The 12,953-nt window shown below is 52.0% G+C and overlaps 1 protein-coding gene across 14 annotated transcripts in view; it reads left to right on the top strand.

Moving 5' to 3' along the window:
- CCDC57 (coiled-coil domain containing 57) overlaps positions 1-12,953 on the top strand; it is a 114,637-nt gene that overhangs the window by 91,124 nt on the left and 10,560 nt on the right. For 2 of the 14 annotated variants that reach the window (XR_010153407.1, XM_063800051.1), the window contains one exon: positions 11,239-11,402. The exons of 10 other annotated variants lie outside the window; for them this stretch is intronic. Coding sequence is in view for 3 of the 4 variants with exons in the window: in XM_063800051.1 (XP_063656121.1) it covers positions 11,239-11,402 (164 nt within the window). In the remaining variant the exon portion in view is untranslated. Of the gene's footprint in view, positions 1-11,238; positions 11,403-11,595; positions 11,978-12,953 lie in introns of those variants that run through there. 2 more of the 14 variants (XM_063800055.1, XM_063800053.1) reach the window with 2 other exon arrangements.

Here is a 12,953-nt window from a genome sequence, read left to right as displayed (position 1 = left end):
GGGATTACAGGGGTGAGCCACCGTGCCTGGCCAGAACCACTTCTTATTAACCCCCAAAGTGGCAATGGCTCCCAGTTTTCCATCGCTCACGCTTCCCACGTATTCGGACTCCCACCTTTGTCATGGTGCTAAATGTTCCATGTGCGTTTGGAGCTATATCCGGACGGTTCGTTCGGCCACTCTCAGTCTGTTCACAGGCAGTTCCATTGGGTCAGAATCAGTGTCACTTCCTGGTCCTTTTACATGTCTGGCTGATGTAGGATCTCCTCTTTATCCTTCTCTCTCAGGGTTTTCTTGGTTATTTGCATGTATTTGTTTTTTCTTTTTTCTTTCTTTTTAAATTTAGTAGAGAGAGGACTGGAGGCAGTGGCTCGTGCCTATAATCTCAGCACTTTGGGAGGCTAAGGCAGGTGGATCAGTTGAGGTCAGGAGTTCAAGACCAGCCTGGCCAACATGGTGAAACCCCGTCTCTACGAAAAATACAAAAATTCACTGGGCCTGGTGGCGCATGCCTGTAATCCCAGCTACTTGGGAGGCTGAGGCATGAGAATCACTTGAACCTGGGAGGTGGAGGTTGCAGGGAGCTGAGATTGCACCACTGCACTCCAGTCTGGGTGACGGAATGAGACTCTGCCTCAAAAAAAAAAAAAATTTAGTAGAGATGGTGTCTCCCTATGTTGCCCAAGCTGATCTCAAATTCCTGGGCTCAAACGATCCTCCCGCTTCAGCCTCCCAAAGTGCTGAGACTGCAGGCGTGAGTCACCATGCCCGGCCTTTTTTGTATATAATTTTTAGACTTGGCTTGTCTGAGTCTGGTTCCCCCAGCCCCTCCCCACAAACACTATTGTAAGTGTTCTTAGGGTTGACGCAGCTTCACTTCTGCCTTAGGAAGGAATGGGGTTGTGTGGCTTCCGTTCCCCGTGTGCTCCAGTGCTGGCATCACGAATGTGGCGCGTTTCTCTCTGTCTTCCACGCAGCCGCGTCCCACTCCGTCTTCCTGACCCTCCCACCTGCACTCCGTGGCTCTCCTCTGTGCTCAGGATTCTTAGGGGCACCGCCTCCTTGCGTTTTTAATTCACCACAAAACATTTTGTCCAAATTTTCATCAACTCAATGGAAAGTTCTTCTGGAGACGTTCGTGTTCATTCGTTTGCTTGTTTCCTTTCTCCTTTTCTCTTGGAGCACTTTCGTTTCTTGGCTCCCCCCTCATTTTTTTTTTCTTTTTCTCTTTTTAGAGACAGTGTCCCATTCTGTCACCGAGGCTAGAGTGCAGTGTGGCAATCTCAGCTCACTGCAGCCTTGACCTCTTGGGCTCAAGTGATTCTCCCACCTCAGCCTCCCAAGTAGCTGGGACCACAGGGACATGCCACCACTCTCAGCTAAGATTGTTTTAGTTTTTTGTAGGGACAAGGTGTCGCTCTGTTGCCCAGGCTCGTCTTGAACTCCTAGGCTCAAGTGATCCTCCCACCTTACGCTCTCAAAGTGCTGGGATTACGGGCATGAGCCACCGTGCCTGGCCTCATCTTTAGAACAGGTAAATTTTTACTTGACTAGCTATTTGAAAAAGTTTGTATGGAAAATGAAGCCAGAACCATCTTGCAGCCCAGCAGAGTCATGTCGTTGATTTTAGCTTTAAATACAAGTCTCCACCTATCAGGCTTTTAACAGCTGATACAGCTTCTCTCTTCCCTTTCCCCACAGATACTGCACTTTGCAGATAGGGCCTGTTCTGTTCCTGGTTCACTCTCCCTCCTCTCTTCCAGGAACGGAACAAGGTCAGGGAAGCACTTGCTGCCAGCCCATGTTCCTACTCCTGAAACAAGGAATTAGGTCCTACCCTCAGGGCGTGCCCTTGCCTTTGAGAAATGCCCTCTGCTCTTTCTGGGGTCTGTAACGAGGCATCTGCATGTCTTTGGCACAGCCCTTGACGAGTTCCTGCAGCCTTTGGTAGCCCCCACCACCACCACCAATTCTAGCTCTTAGTTTTAATGAAAATGAAGTTTGCATTTTTGCTTTTCATTATCTTTTTTTTTTTTTTTTTTTTTTTTTTGCTTTTGGATGATTTACAAGGATAGTGGAGAGTGCTAGCTTCGTGACGCCTTCTTCAAGTCTGAAATCTGTCTTGTTTTCTGATCAATGCAGCCAAAGAAATGCATATTCCTCCAAGCGTTGCTTTGCTTTAACCATGTCTCATAAATCTCAACATCCTCATGTTTCCCTTGTCTTTCCCTTGTAGGACTTATAACTCAACTCATTTTGCTTTAACTTAAATGGAATTTTTCCTTAAGTTTCTAGATTTGTGGAATTTTATTTTTTTGTCTGTTACTGATTTCTAATATTTTTACATTCTGGTCAGAGAATTAAATTACTGTGATTTTAACTCTTCTGAGAGGGAAATATTAGTTCTTAAACTACAATTATCAATCTATCTGTTTTTGTCAATTGTTGCTTTATGTGTTTTGAGGTCCACTGTTAGGCGCATACATGTTCAGGTTTTTTGCCTTCTTGATCTTTTCCTCCCTTTACCAGTATGTAACATCCCTCATAACCCCTCATGTTGTATTTCACCAAAAAACCTATTTTGTTTGACATGAAAATTGCTATAGGCCGGGCAGTGGCTCACTCCTGTAATTGCAGCATTTGGGGAGGCTAAAGTGGGAGGATCGCTTGAACTCAGAGGTTCCACACCAGCCTGGACAATGTAGTGAGACATCATCTCAAAAAAAAAAAAAAAAAAAAGGGCCGGGCACACTGGTTCATGCCTGTAATCCCAGCACTTTGGGAGACAGAGGCAGGAGGATCACTTGAGCCCAGGAGTTCTAGGCTGCAGTGAGCTGTGATTACACACTGCACTCCAGCCTGGGTGAGAGAGCAAGACCCTGTCTCTACAAAAAAAAAAAAAAAAAAAGTTATTAGGAGGGAAGGAGTGGTTAAACTGTGCAGTGGAACGCTACAGGTAGGTCCAGTTAGGTCAGGACAGAGAAGCAGCCCCTGCTTTTTTGTAAGGTGAAGGTCACTGGTGGTCTTAAGTGTGGTCTCGGGGGGTAGTAGAATTTTCATTCAATCCTTCCCGGCTTGGGGAGAGGATGGGAGATGGGATGGACAACATATCCAAGAAACTTTGCTCTGAAAATCAGCAGTGAAAAGAGGCCATATTTATGAAGATGTGGAGTCAAGAGGGGAGGCTCACAAGCTGTCATGTAAAGCCTGCCGGTAGGCAGTGGGAAATGGGATGACTCAGGAGAGAAGTCCTGGAGGAGGCAGGGGAAGGGGCTCGGTGCCCGTGTGCAGGGCTGGCCTTTAATAGGACAGAGGCAGAGGTGGGCGCCGAAGCCAGAAGGTTGATTGAAGCCAGTGCTGTGCACTTGCCCAGCCTGCAAGCTGACAAGCAAGCCTGGCGGGAGACAGAAGGCTTCTGGGTCAGAGACCAAGGGCTCTGTCCACATAGCAGGCAGCTGGGCAGGCAGTGGCTGCAGGTGCAGTGGGTATGCATCTCAGCTGAGGAACCCAGGCCTGGGGACCGAGTCCTAGAGCGACCACGAGCACCTGCCCTCCGAGTCCTAGCACGCCACAAGCACCTGCCCTGCCTGGGGACCGAGTCCTAGAGCAACCACGAGCACCTGCCCTCCGAGTCCTAGAGCGCCACAAGCACCTGCCCTGGGCCTGAGGGAGATGCTTGCTCCAACTTCTGAGCTGCTTGCTGGACAGACGCCCTTGCAAAGGGTCTGCAGCAGTGGCCAGGGCAGCCTCCACCGTGCGGGAGTGCACAGGCCCCAGGGAGGCTGTCCGTGGTCCCAGCAGCTGGCCTGGTGGTGGGAAATGGTTCTGGCAGATTCCTTTCATTTCCTCTTACATGCTCGGCATCCAGGCTGAGAGCCCGAGGCCGGCCACAGGCTCTGAAGGAGGAAGGAGCGGTGTAGGAGGCTTGAGAAAGCGGATTGTAAAATGGTGGGCTGGCGCCTCAGAAAGCAGATCCGGCAGAGAGTGAAGAGGGCCACCAAGCTCTCTGTGAGACCAGGGAGCTGGTGACCACAGGAGTCACCTGGGGCCGAGGCCGTGCTGCAGGAAGGAGCGTTCCTGACACAGCGGCACACGTCCACCGAGGCTGAGAGTGTGGGTGGCCTGGGAGGGAAGGCGGGCTGGTGTGGATCAGTTAAGATGCTTTTAGCTACAAGTCACAGGACAGGATATGAAAGTGACGTGAACCAGAGCTTCCCGGCCTTTATCTCCTCGTGGTAACTGTGGAAAATGACACGCTTCGCTAAAATAAGGAGGGAACTGAGGGGTCCGTACCCCGAGTGCCCAAAATGGTCTCAGCAGGCGGCATGCACGGCCCCATGGCAGGACGCGCTGACTGAGGCCCAGGAGCTCATCGGAGCCCTCAGTCCCAGGTCAACAGGCCTCAGGTGGCCCCTCTGGGATTCTCTTTTCTCCTAATGGCTCCGCAATGGCTGCAGACACTCCCACCATCCCCTGAGAAGGCCAAAAGGTGAAGGGCCTCTCTCTCCTGATTCTTTTTCTTTTAATCAGGGAGGGAGAAGCTGCCCAGAGCCCTCAGCAGACCTGCTGTCCATCTCCTGGCTGTGGGGGTCATGTTGCCTCCCTATGACCCGGCTCCAGGAGCCTGTCTTAACAGAGTCTTAGACCCTGAGCCCTGTGAGTGAGGTCATGTCCTCGAGAGCCTGCTGCCTGCAGCTCAGTAGCACTGGGGCCTCTTGGCAGGAAAGCTGGGGAAGCACTGGGGGCCTCAGCAGGTGGAGGAGGTGGCCAGATGCAGGCCCTGCCATGCCCCTGCCTCCCTAGGCTGAGACAGGGTGGCTGGTATTTATTTTTTCTTTATTATTTATTTTAGAAACACGGTCTCACTATGTTGCACAGACTGGGCTAGAACTCCTGGCCTCAAGCAATCCTCCTGTCCCAGCCTCCTGAATAGCTGGGATTACAGGCAGGAGCCACCATGCCTGGCAATGGCTGGTATTTCTTAGCATCGGTGTTGCAATTAAAAAGCAAGCAAGAGGCCGGGCGTGGTGGCTTATGCCTGTAATCCCAGCACTTTGGGAGGCCGAGGTGGGTGGATCACTAGGTCAGGAGATCGAGACCATCCTGGCTAACACGGTGAAACCCTGTCTCTACTAAAAATACAAAAAATTAGCCGGGCGTGGTGGCGGACGCCTGTAGTCCCAGCTACTCGGAAGGCTGAGGCAGGAGAATGCTGTGAACCCGAGAGGCGGAGCTTGCAGTGAGCTGGCATTGCACCACTGCACTCCAGCCTGGGCGACAGAGTGAGACGCCATCTCAAAAAAAAAGCAAGCAAGAAAGATACATTTCAGCATAAGTCCATAGGGCTTTTGATTCACCCTGTGAAGGATTTAGGAAAAGACTAAAGTGGTTCATGCAGTTGGGTTGTTTAATGATCTGCGAAGTATCTTGATGCTTTCCTTGTGTTTTGAATATTTGAGCATGCTTAACTGAATTATCTGTGTGATATTTTTACTTCATGTAAGAATACTTTCCTTAAAACCTTGGAAACTGCATTGGTGAAGTAAGGGGTGCCACTTAAGGGCACCGGGTTTCTGGTTAAGATGCGACACTGCGCCTCCAGTGCACCGACACTAGGACAGAGCGCAGCTCGGCAGTCGCTCGCCAGACAAGCAGTCTGAAAGCTCCGTTCTAGAAACGGACAGGAAGTTTCCTCCTCTTTTTTAAACATGTTCCATGCATTGTGGGTAACAGAGTATGCGCACTACACAGTCACGATTGCAGTTTAAAGTAATAATGTTGCCAGGCACAGTGACTCAGCCTGGAAACCCAGCACGTTGGGAGGCTGAGGTGGGCGGATCACTTGAGCCCAGGAGTTCAAGACCAGCCTGGGCAACATCTCTGCAAAAAAATAATAATAATAATAATGAAATGATACTGAAATAGTTAACAATTTAGTGGCATCTAAATTAATGACATGAACGACTATTGTAGGATATGGTGTTTAGTCACAACGTCACACAGCTGTGTTGAACAGCCATACTTCTCTTGGACCTGGGATAGGCCCCGAGCCACCCTCCTGCTCATGTCCTCAGCCCTGCTTTGCCAACCTATCCAGACCCAGCAGTCACCCCGTCCCAGGGCACGGCCAACCTCTGAGGCTGGAACGGCTGGCTGGAGTCGGGGCTCCCCCATACACCCTGGATGCGGCTCTTTGGAGGACCCACCTCCAAGCCTAGCCCCCTCTCTCACCTGCATTTTTATGACAGCCTCAGATAGATAGGCCTCCCACACAGACTGGTGGGGCCCAGCACGTCCAACCTCATCTCCCTCCCTTCTTCCCCCAGCTACCTGCACTCCAGCTCCAGCCTGTCTGCACCTGTGGGTGCCCCCCAACCCCTGTGCCCCTGTGGGTACCCCACCTGCAGACCTTGCAGCACCTGCAGGCACCCTCTTTGTTTGCCCAGCACCTGCCTCCTCCAAAGGCTGCCCAAGAGACCTGTCCCCCATCCAGCTTCCTTCCTTCCTGCACCAGCCCCAGGCCATGCCATTTTTCTTCCTAAACTTGATTCCATCGGTCTGCTTCAGAATGTCTCGGAGGGCAGGGGCATGGTCTGCAGGTGGGGTACCCGTAGGTGCACAGGGGTGGGGGGGCACCCACAGGTGCAGGGGCATGATCCTTGATTCCTGTCTGCTCCACGTACAGGGAGATAACTGGGAGGGATGGGAGCATGGGAGGCCCCGAGTCTACAAAACCCGGGAGTCTCAGAAGATGTTAGTCTCAGATAATGCTAGAGAAACTACCAAGCATTATCCCAAAAAATGTTTGAGGCTTAAAAAAATGACACTTCCTGGATGGAAGCATTAAATATACAAAGGCAGCAGTTTTCTTCAAAGTAAAGTAATCTGTAGTGTCATTCTAATCAAAATACGACATAATTTCTCACCACCCCCATCCCCACCCCTGCCCCCACTCCCACCCCCGCCCCCACCTCCCGCCCGCTCAGTGGAGCCTGGTAGATAAGAATGTAGTTGTTCTCCAGGAGCCAAGGAAAGAAAGAACCATTCAACAATTGGCAGGGTGGGAACACAGCTCACTCTGATCTCCGCTTCCTCTCACGGGGACCACACACTACCAGGCATTCCAGGCCGAGGGAGGGACTCCAAGGCAAACCACGAAAATACGCAGAAGTAGAATGGAGTATTTACAAATGGCCGGAAGAGGGTTAACCTTAGATACGGGTGAAGAAATCACAGATTTCTAAGGTAGTGTTTTTACCTGAAAAATCATCAAACTGGAAAGATATTCTTCAGCAGCACAACAAAAGTCAGCGTACATAAAAAGCGCGGCAGACTGAGTGGCACCCAGTGCGGACGGAAGCTCTCCCCAAGGCAGTTCCAGAGAAGCACCCAGGCAGATGTCTGACCTCACCCCAAAGAAGTACCTGCTTCTGAAGCCGACCCCCTGCAGCAGGCCTGCCTCCACCTCCCTAGAATGCACCTTATGGGTGTGTATCAAGTGCCCAAATGTCCTTTCAGGAGCCGGTACAGGGACCAGCCACCCAACAGTCTGTCCCACGTGTGTGGGCAGCTAAGCCTCGCAAGTTCCGGAGCACCTCGCACCTCGCTGGGGCAAAGGATGCTCCAAAGCCCATCTCCGGATGCGTGGGGCATCCTGCACTGATGAATAACACATCGGGTTTCAGTCCTGCGCTAATGGATAACACTCACATCGGGTTTCAGTGGACTGTGTTCCTTCTCCCTCTTCTCTTACTCCCTCCCAGTCCCTACCCACCAGGCCACAACTGCCCAGTCCCCCTGCACCCCTCCAGACTCCCCAGCCACCCTCAGAACAGAAGTGGTTTTTAAAATATATGTGTATATCCTCTTTTCTTGTCAATTGCATATCGTGGGGGCAGCTTGCTTTTTTATTTATGTCTGCAGTATTTTTTATGTCAGTACACACAGAGCCGACAGATCTTTCTGGTAGTTTTGTGAGCCGCCGCATCGGCTCACCTCCCTTTGTGTTGGTGTCTGATGTTTGTGGACACTTGGACGGCCTGTCGTTTTTAGCTCTTAAGCGAGTGAACCTCCCGTGCGTGTGCCCTGCGTGCTCACAGAGGCTGCTGTTAGATCAGAAGGGAAATAGCTGGTCAAAGGTAGGGTCAGTTTGAGTTCTGAGCGCTGTTACCCAATTGCCCCCAGGACGTTGGCCCCCTGCTCCTGGTTGCAGGCGTGAGGCACCTTTCCTCACTCAGTATTGGTGGATTTAGCAAATGGTTTGTTTGTTTGTTTGGCCAATCTGATAAGTCAAAACTGATACTTCATTATTGGTTTTAATTTGCCTTTTTTTTTCTAGTCCATTTTATTTTATGTATGTATTTTGAGATGGAGTCTCACTCCGTCGCCCAGGCTGGAGTGTAGTGCCGCAGCCATGGCTCACTAAAGCCTCAACCTCCCAGGCTTCTCAACCTCCCGGGCTCAAGCATTCCTCCTTCCTCAGCATTCCGAGTAGCTGGGACCACAGGCACGTACCACCACACCTGGCTAATTTTTTACATTTTGTAGACAGGATCTTGCCATGTTGCCCAGGCTGGTCTTGAACTCCTGGGCTCAAACAGTCCTCCCACCTTGGCCTCCCAAAGTGCTGGATTACAGGCATGAGCACCTGGCCTAATTTGCCTGGTTGTTGTTTGAGTCAGGATCTCCCTCTGTCGCCCAGTACAGTGGTGCAATCTCAGCTCACTGCAAACTCCACCTCCTGGGCTCAAGTGATCCTCCCACCTCAGCCCCTGGAGTAGTTGGGGTTATGGCTTTTTTGTAGAGATGGGTTTTCCCCATGTTAGCCCAGGCTGGTCTCGAACTCCTGGGCTCAAGTGATCTACCTCGGCCTCCCAAAGTGCTGGGATTACAGGCGTGAGCCATCGCACCTGGCCCAATTCGCCATTTTTAAATGATGAAGTTGGTCATTTTTCCTATCAATTGGCCATCTTATATGTGGTTTATGTGTTGTTGACATTTTTGTCCTTTTCAAAGGGGACTAGGAAAGCTGGCAACAGAAAAAATGGGCGTTTGTTGTGACTTCTGAAAGTCAGGTACTCAAAGGGAGACAGGAGCTTTCCAGAGAGGGCCCTGCTGCGGGGGTACCTAGACTGGAGACCAGAGGGAGGGCTGCAAGCCTGGTTTACAGATACATGTAATGGGAATGGTTCTGTGTGTTTTCCTCGAGTATTTGTTGAGTGCCTACTAAGTGCCAGACACCATACCTGGTGTCTCACCTGTGCTCAGGTCTTTAGGCTAAGGCTGTACAGCTACTACCATCCCATTGTCAAATGCAGAAATGAGGCCCAACGCTACATGGCCACAGAGCCCATAGCTGAGGGTCCCAAGGCCCAGCCCTTGCTCTGCACCCTGGAGTTCCGGAAGGGACTTGTCTGATTAGAGCAGGGGGAGGGCCTGGGTTTGAACTCCTGGGTTCAAGCAATCCTCCCATGTCAGCCTCCCTAAGCGCTGGGATTACAGGCGTAAGCCACCATGCCTGGCCCATAAAATGTATCCTAAGGTCGCATAATTCTGCTAACTGGCTGCTAACTCGGTTAATTTTTTTAAACTGTTTGTAGAATTAGAGCATTTCTGGGCAGTTTTGTGTGTTGAAGACACCTTGTAGCCAGGCTTTTCTCCTCTAAAGATCCAAAGGGAAAGAAGGACAAAAGCCACCCCCTCTTGCCCCCTCTTGCCCCCCTTGCCCCCTCTTGCCCCCTCTTCCCGGACAGCCCGAATGCTGGTGGAGCCTCTGCCGGAGATCACACAGGGCTCCAGTGACTGCGCCCTGCTCGGCCCCAGTGGTTGCCGCAGGCTGGGGCTCTTTGCTCAGATGAAGGCCAAGTCCAAAGTCACACAGCCCCAGCTGGTGGAATCAGGATCTGAATCCAAGCCCTGGATCCAGTCCAGGCCAGAGCCTCCTCTGCAGAGAAGGTACTAGGTGCCCATGCACAGGGTGACTGCCAGCCTCGTGGAGTGGGGGCAGTGGTGTCCCTGCGGGCGGGCTTGGTCTTCCGAGGCCATGTCAGTGCCACCCCAGGGCCGCCCTCCATGGCAGTGTGGGGCCAACAAGCCTGTCTTCCCATTTTTCTGAGAGAGGCTGGAAATCCTGTTCTTTTTATATATAAAGTGTTTCCTTTTCAAAATATTGGCAACTAAGTAAATCCAAACAAGGTATGGGCCAAATCATGGCACACTCCTGCCCCACAGGTGGCCCTCCAGCTAAGAGTCATGTTTACAATTTTAGAGGTTTGGTGGGCTCCAGTGGGACCACGCCTGGGGATGGAGTGGCTGTGGGTGAGCGTGTCTCCACTCCCACACCTCGCCGCTGAGAAGACAGAGCACGGGATTGTGACAGCCGAGCTCCAGCTGCCCTCTACCTAGTCACTGTGGCCCTGCAGGGGCTGCCAGCCTCTGCATTCAGGAGCCAGTGGGCGCCGAGGACACACTCCCTCCCTCCCCTGCCTGGGGTCCTGTGCTTTTGAGCTGAGACTGTTCTGGGCCTTTCCTGAAAGGATGGTAGAACGCCAGAGTGGCATTTCAGTGTGATTGGCCTCTGCAGGACCAGCTGGGCTCCCAAGACATAAAAACATGCCCTGAGCATTTGGCCTCAGCACCAGCTCATCCTCATGCCCCTGCCCCTCCCCCCTCACCCAGCCAGAAGTCCCCATGCTGCCTCTGGCCCCCACCTCCGCAGGCACTTTTGTGCTTCTTATGACACCCAGGGCTTTCGTTCAGGAGAGCAGGTTGGGATGGCCCCGCCATGGATGGGTGAGGAGCCGGCTGTGACATGTTAAGAAACGGGGACAGTGAAGAACAGTCTGTACCTCCTCTGTAAACGCGCAGGGAATGTTACAGTCCACTCTTCCATCTGTGGCGTCACTCTGTGTACTGACGAGGGAACCCCCTCAGGGCCCAGGTAACCTGCACTAGAAGGTGCACGTCAGGCTCCTGATGGCCAAGGTGAGATGGACAGCCCAACACAGCTGCAAGACCAAGCTGCAGGGCAGGCAAGGGGGCCTTGGGGCTCTTATTTATTTACTTTATTCTCGCTCTGTTGCCCAGGCCAGAGTGCAGTGGTACAATCTTGGTTCACTGTGGCCTCAACTTTCCAGGCTCAAGTGATCCTCCTGCCTTTGTCTCCTGAGTAGCTGAGACTACAGGTGCACATCACCATAGCTGGCTAATCTTTTTACATGTTATTTTATTTTTTTGTAGAAATGGGGTCTCACTATGTCACCCAGGCTGGTCTCGAACTCCTGGGCTCAAGCAGTCCTGCCGCCTTGGCCTCCCAAAGTGCTGAGATGACAGGTGTGGGCCCCACGCCCAGCCTGGCGTGGAGTGGAGCCCTTCACCCAAACATGAACCAGGAGGCGAGCTTGGTAAGGAGCACGTGGGCTCCAGGAATGCGAGGGGGAATGAATGGAGGCAGCTCCTCAGTGTGCAAAAACATGCAGCGCGGGCCTCACTGGCCACCGTCACAGCAGCCTTGCAGTGGGATCAGGACAGTCCTGCTGTCCGGGAAGGAGAGGACCCTGCTCTCTTGTTTCTCACTACCTGCTCCTGTCGTTCTAGCCCCATTGCTGCTCTCAGGATAAGCTGTGACTGAGAGAGCGGGTCACACTGGTGACATTTTATGAGGCTGGACGCACAGCCCCACAGCACCTTGTCACTGAAGCTACAGGAATCCAAGAACCAGTGCTCTGGCCAAGAAGGGAGCAGTGGGGTGCCCTGAATGGCACGGACAACCCCAGCCCCCCGCCTTCACTGATTGTCATGACCTGTGGCTTCTGAAAGGACAGGGCAGTCTCGGAACTTTCTGAGAAACAGATGGTCAAGTAGATGTCTGTTAGCTCTTTTCTTGAAATTGTAGTGACGAAACCATGACTGCCACTTAGGAAAGTAACTTGTGTTGAAATAACTTTTAGAACAAAGTAAATACATTAAGAAATAACCAAATCGGCTTACTTTCTGATAATATTTATTCTATGGCCACACAACGGCTGGCACTCACTTCTGCTTCTGGCCAGGCCGTAGTTACAAGGACCAGACTTTAATGTTCCTGCATGAACAACTAGAAAACTGGACAAAGTATATGAAACAACTGTTTGCAGACATTGGACAACTGGTGAAACAAGACCGAGATCCCCAACAAGACCGAGACCCTGGACAAGTCCGAGATCCCGGACAAGACCGCCACCATTGTGGGAAGGGAGACAGGCAAGGTGAACCCTGGGGCCCTGGCCCTCTGCCTGAAGGCCGTTTCTGGGCTGCCGGTGCAGGGAGGGAAGCAGGGCCTGAGCAAAGCTGAGCACCCTTACGGAGCTGAGACTGCACTAGGGTCTGGGGACACAGAAAGAGCCAGCATTTCAGGGCAGAATCCCGCAAGGAGGAAACTGCAGAAAAGAGCTCCAGAAATCTGCACAGAGTTCTCTTGAGTCTGTACTGAGGACCAGCCTGTACATGTATAGAAGAAAACTCCACAAAGCCAGGCAAAGAGGAGAAAGGAGCATGTAAGGTGAACAACTTCCAGACCTCGCACACGGTCATGACATACTGAAGCTCCAGCCGGGGTGATGGGTCCCCAGTGATCACTGTGGACATTCAGTGGAGACTCAGGAGGAGCCACACTGTGGGAACAGGGCTGATGCTGTCTGCAGTGAAGGCTCGTCTAGAACCTACCTGAGAAACTGCAGCTACAGAAATCCAAGGCCGGGCATGGCAGCTCACACCTGTAGTCCCAGAACTTTGGGAAGCCGAGGTGGGCAGATCACCTGAGGCCAGGAGTTCACAACCAGCCTGGTCAACTTGGTAAAACCCCGTCTCTACTAAAAATACAAAAATTAGTCAGGCGTGGTGGTGCATGCCTGTAATCCCAACTACTCAGGAGGCTGAGGCACGAGAATCACTTGAACCTGGGAAGCAGAGGTTGC

The sequence above is a fragment of the Pan troglodytes genome, chromosome 19 (genome assembly GCF_028858775.2).
Source record: "Pan troglodytes isolate AG18354 chromosome 19, NHGRI_mPanTro3-v2.0_pri, whole genome shotgun sequence".
Classification (NCBI taxonomy): domain Eukaryota; kingdom Metazoa; phylum Chordata; class Mammalia; order Primates; family Hominidae; genus Pan; species Pan troglodytes.
This window is presented reverse-complemented; position numbering and strand designations above follow the sequence as displayed.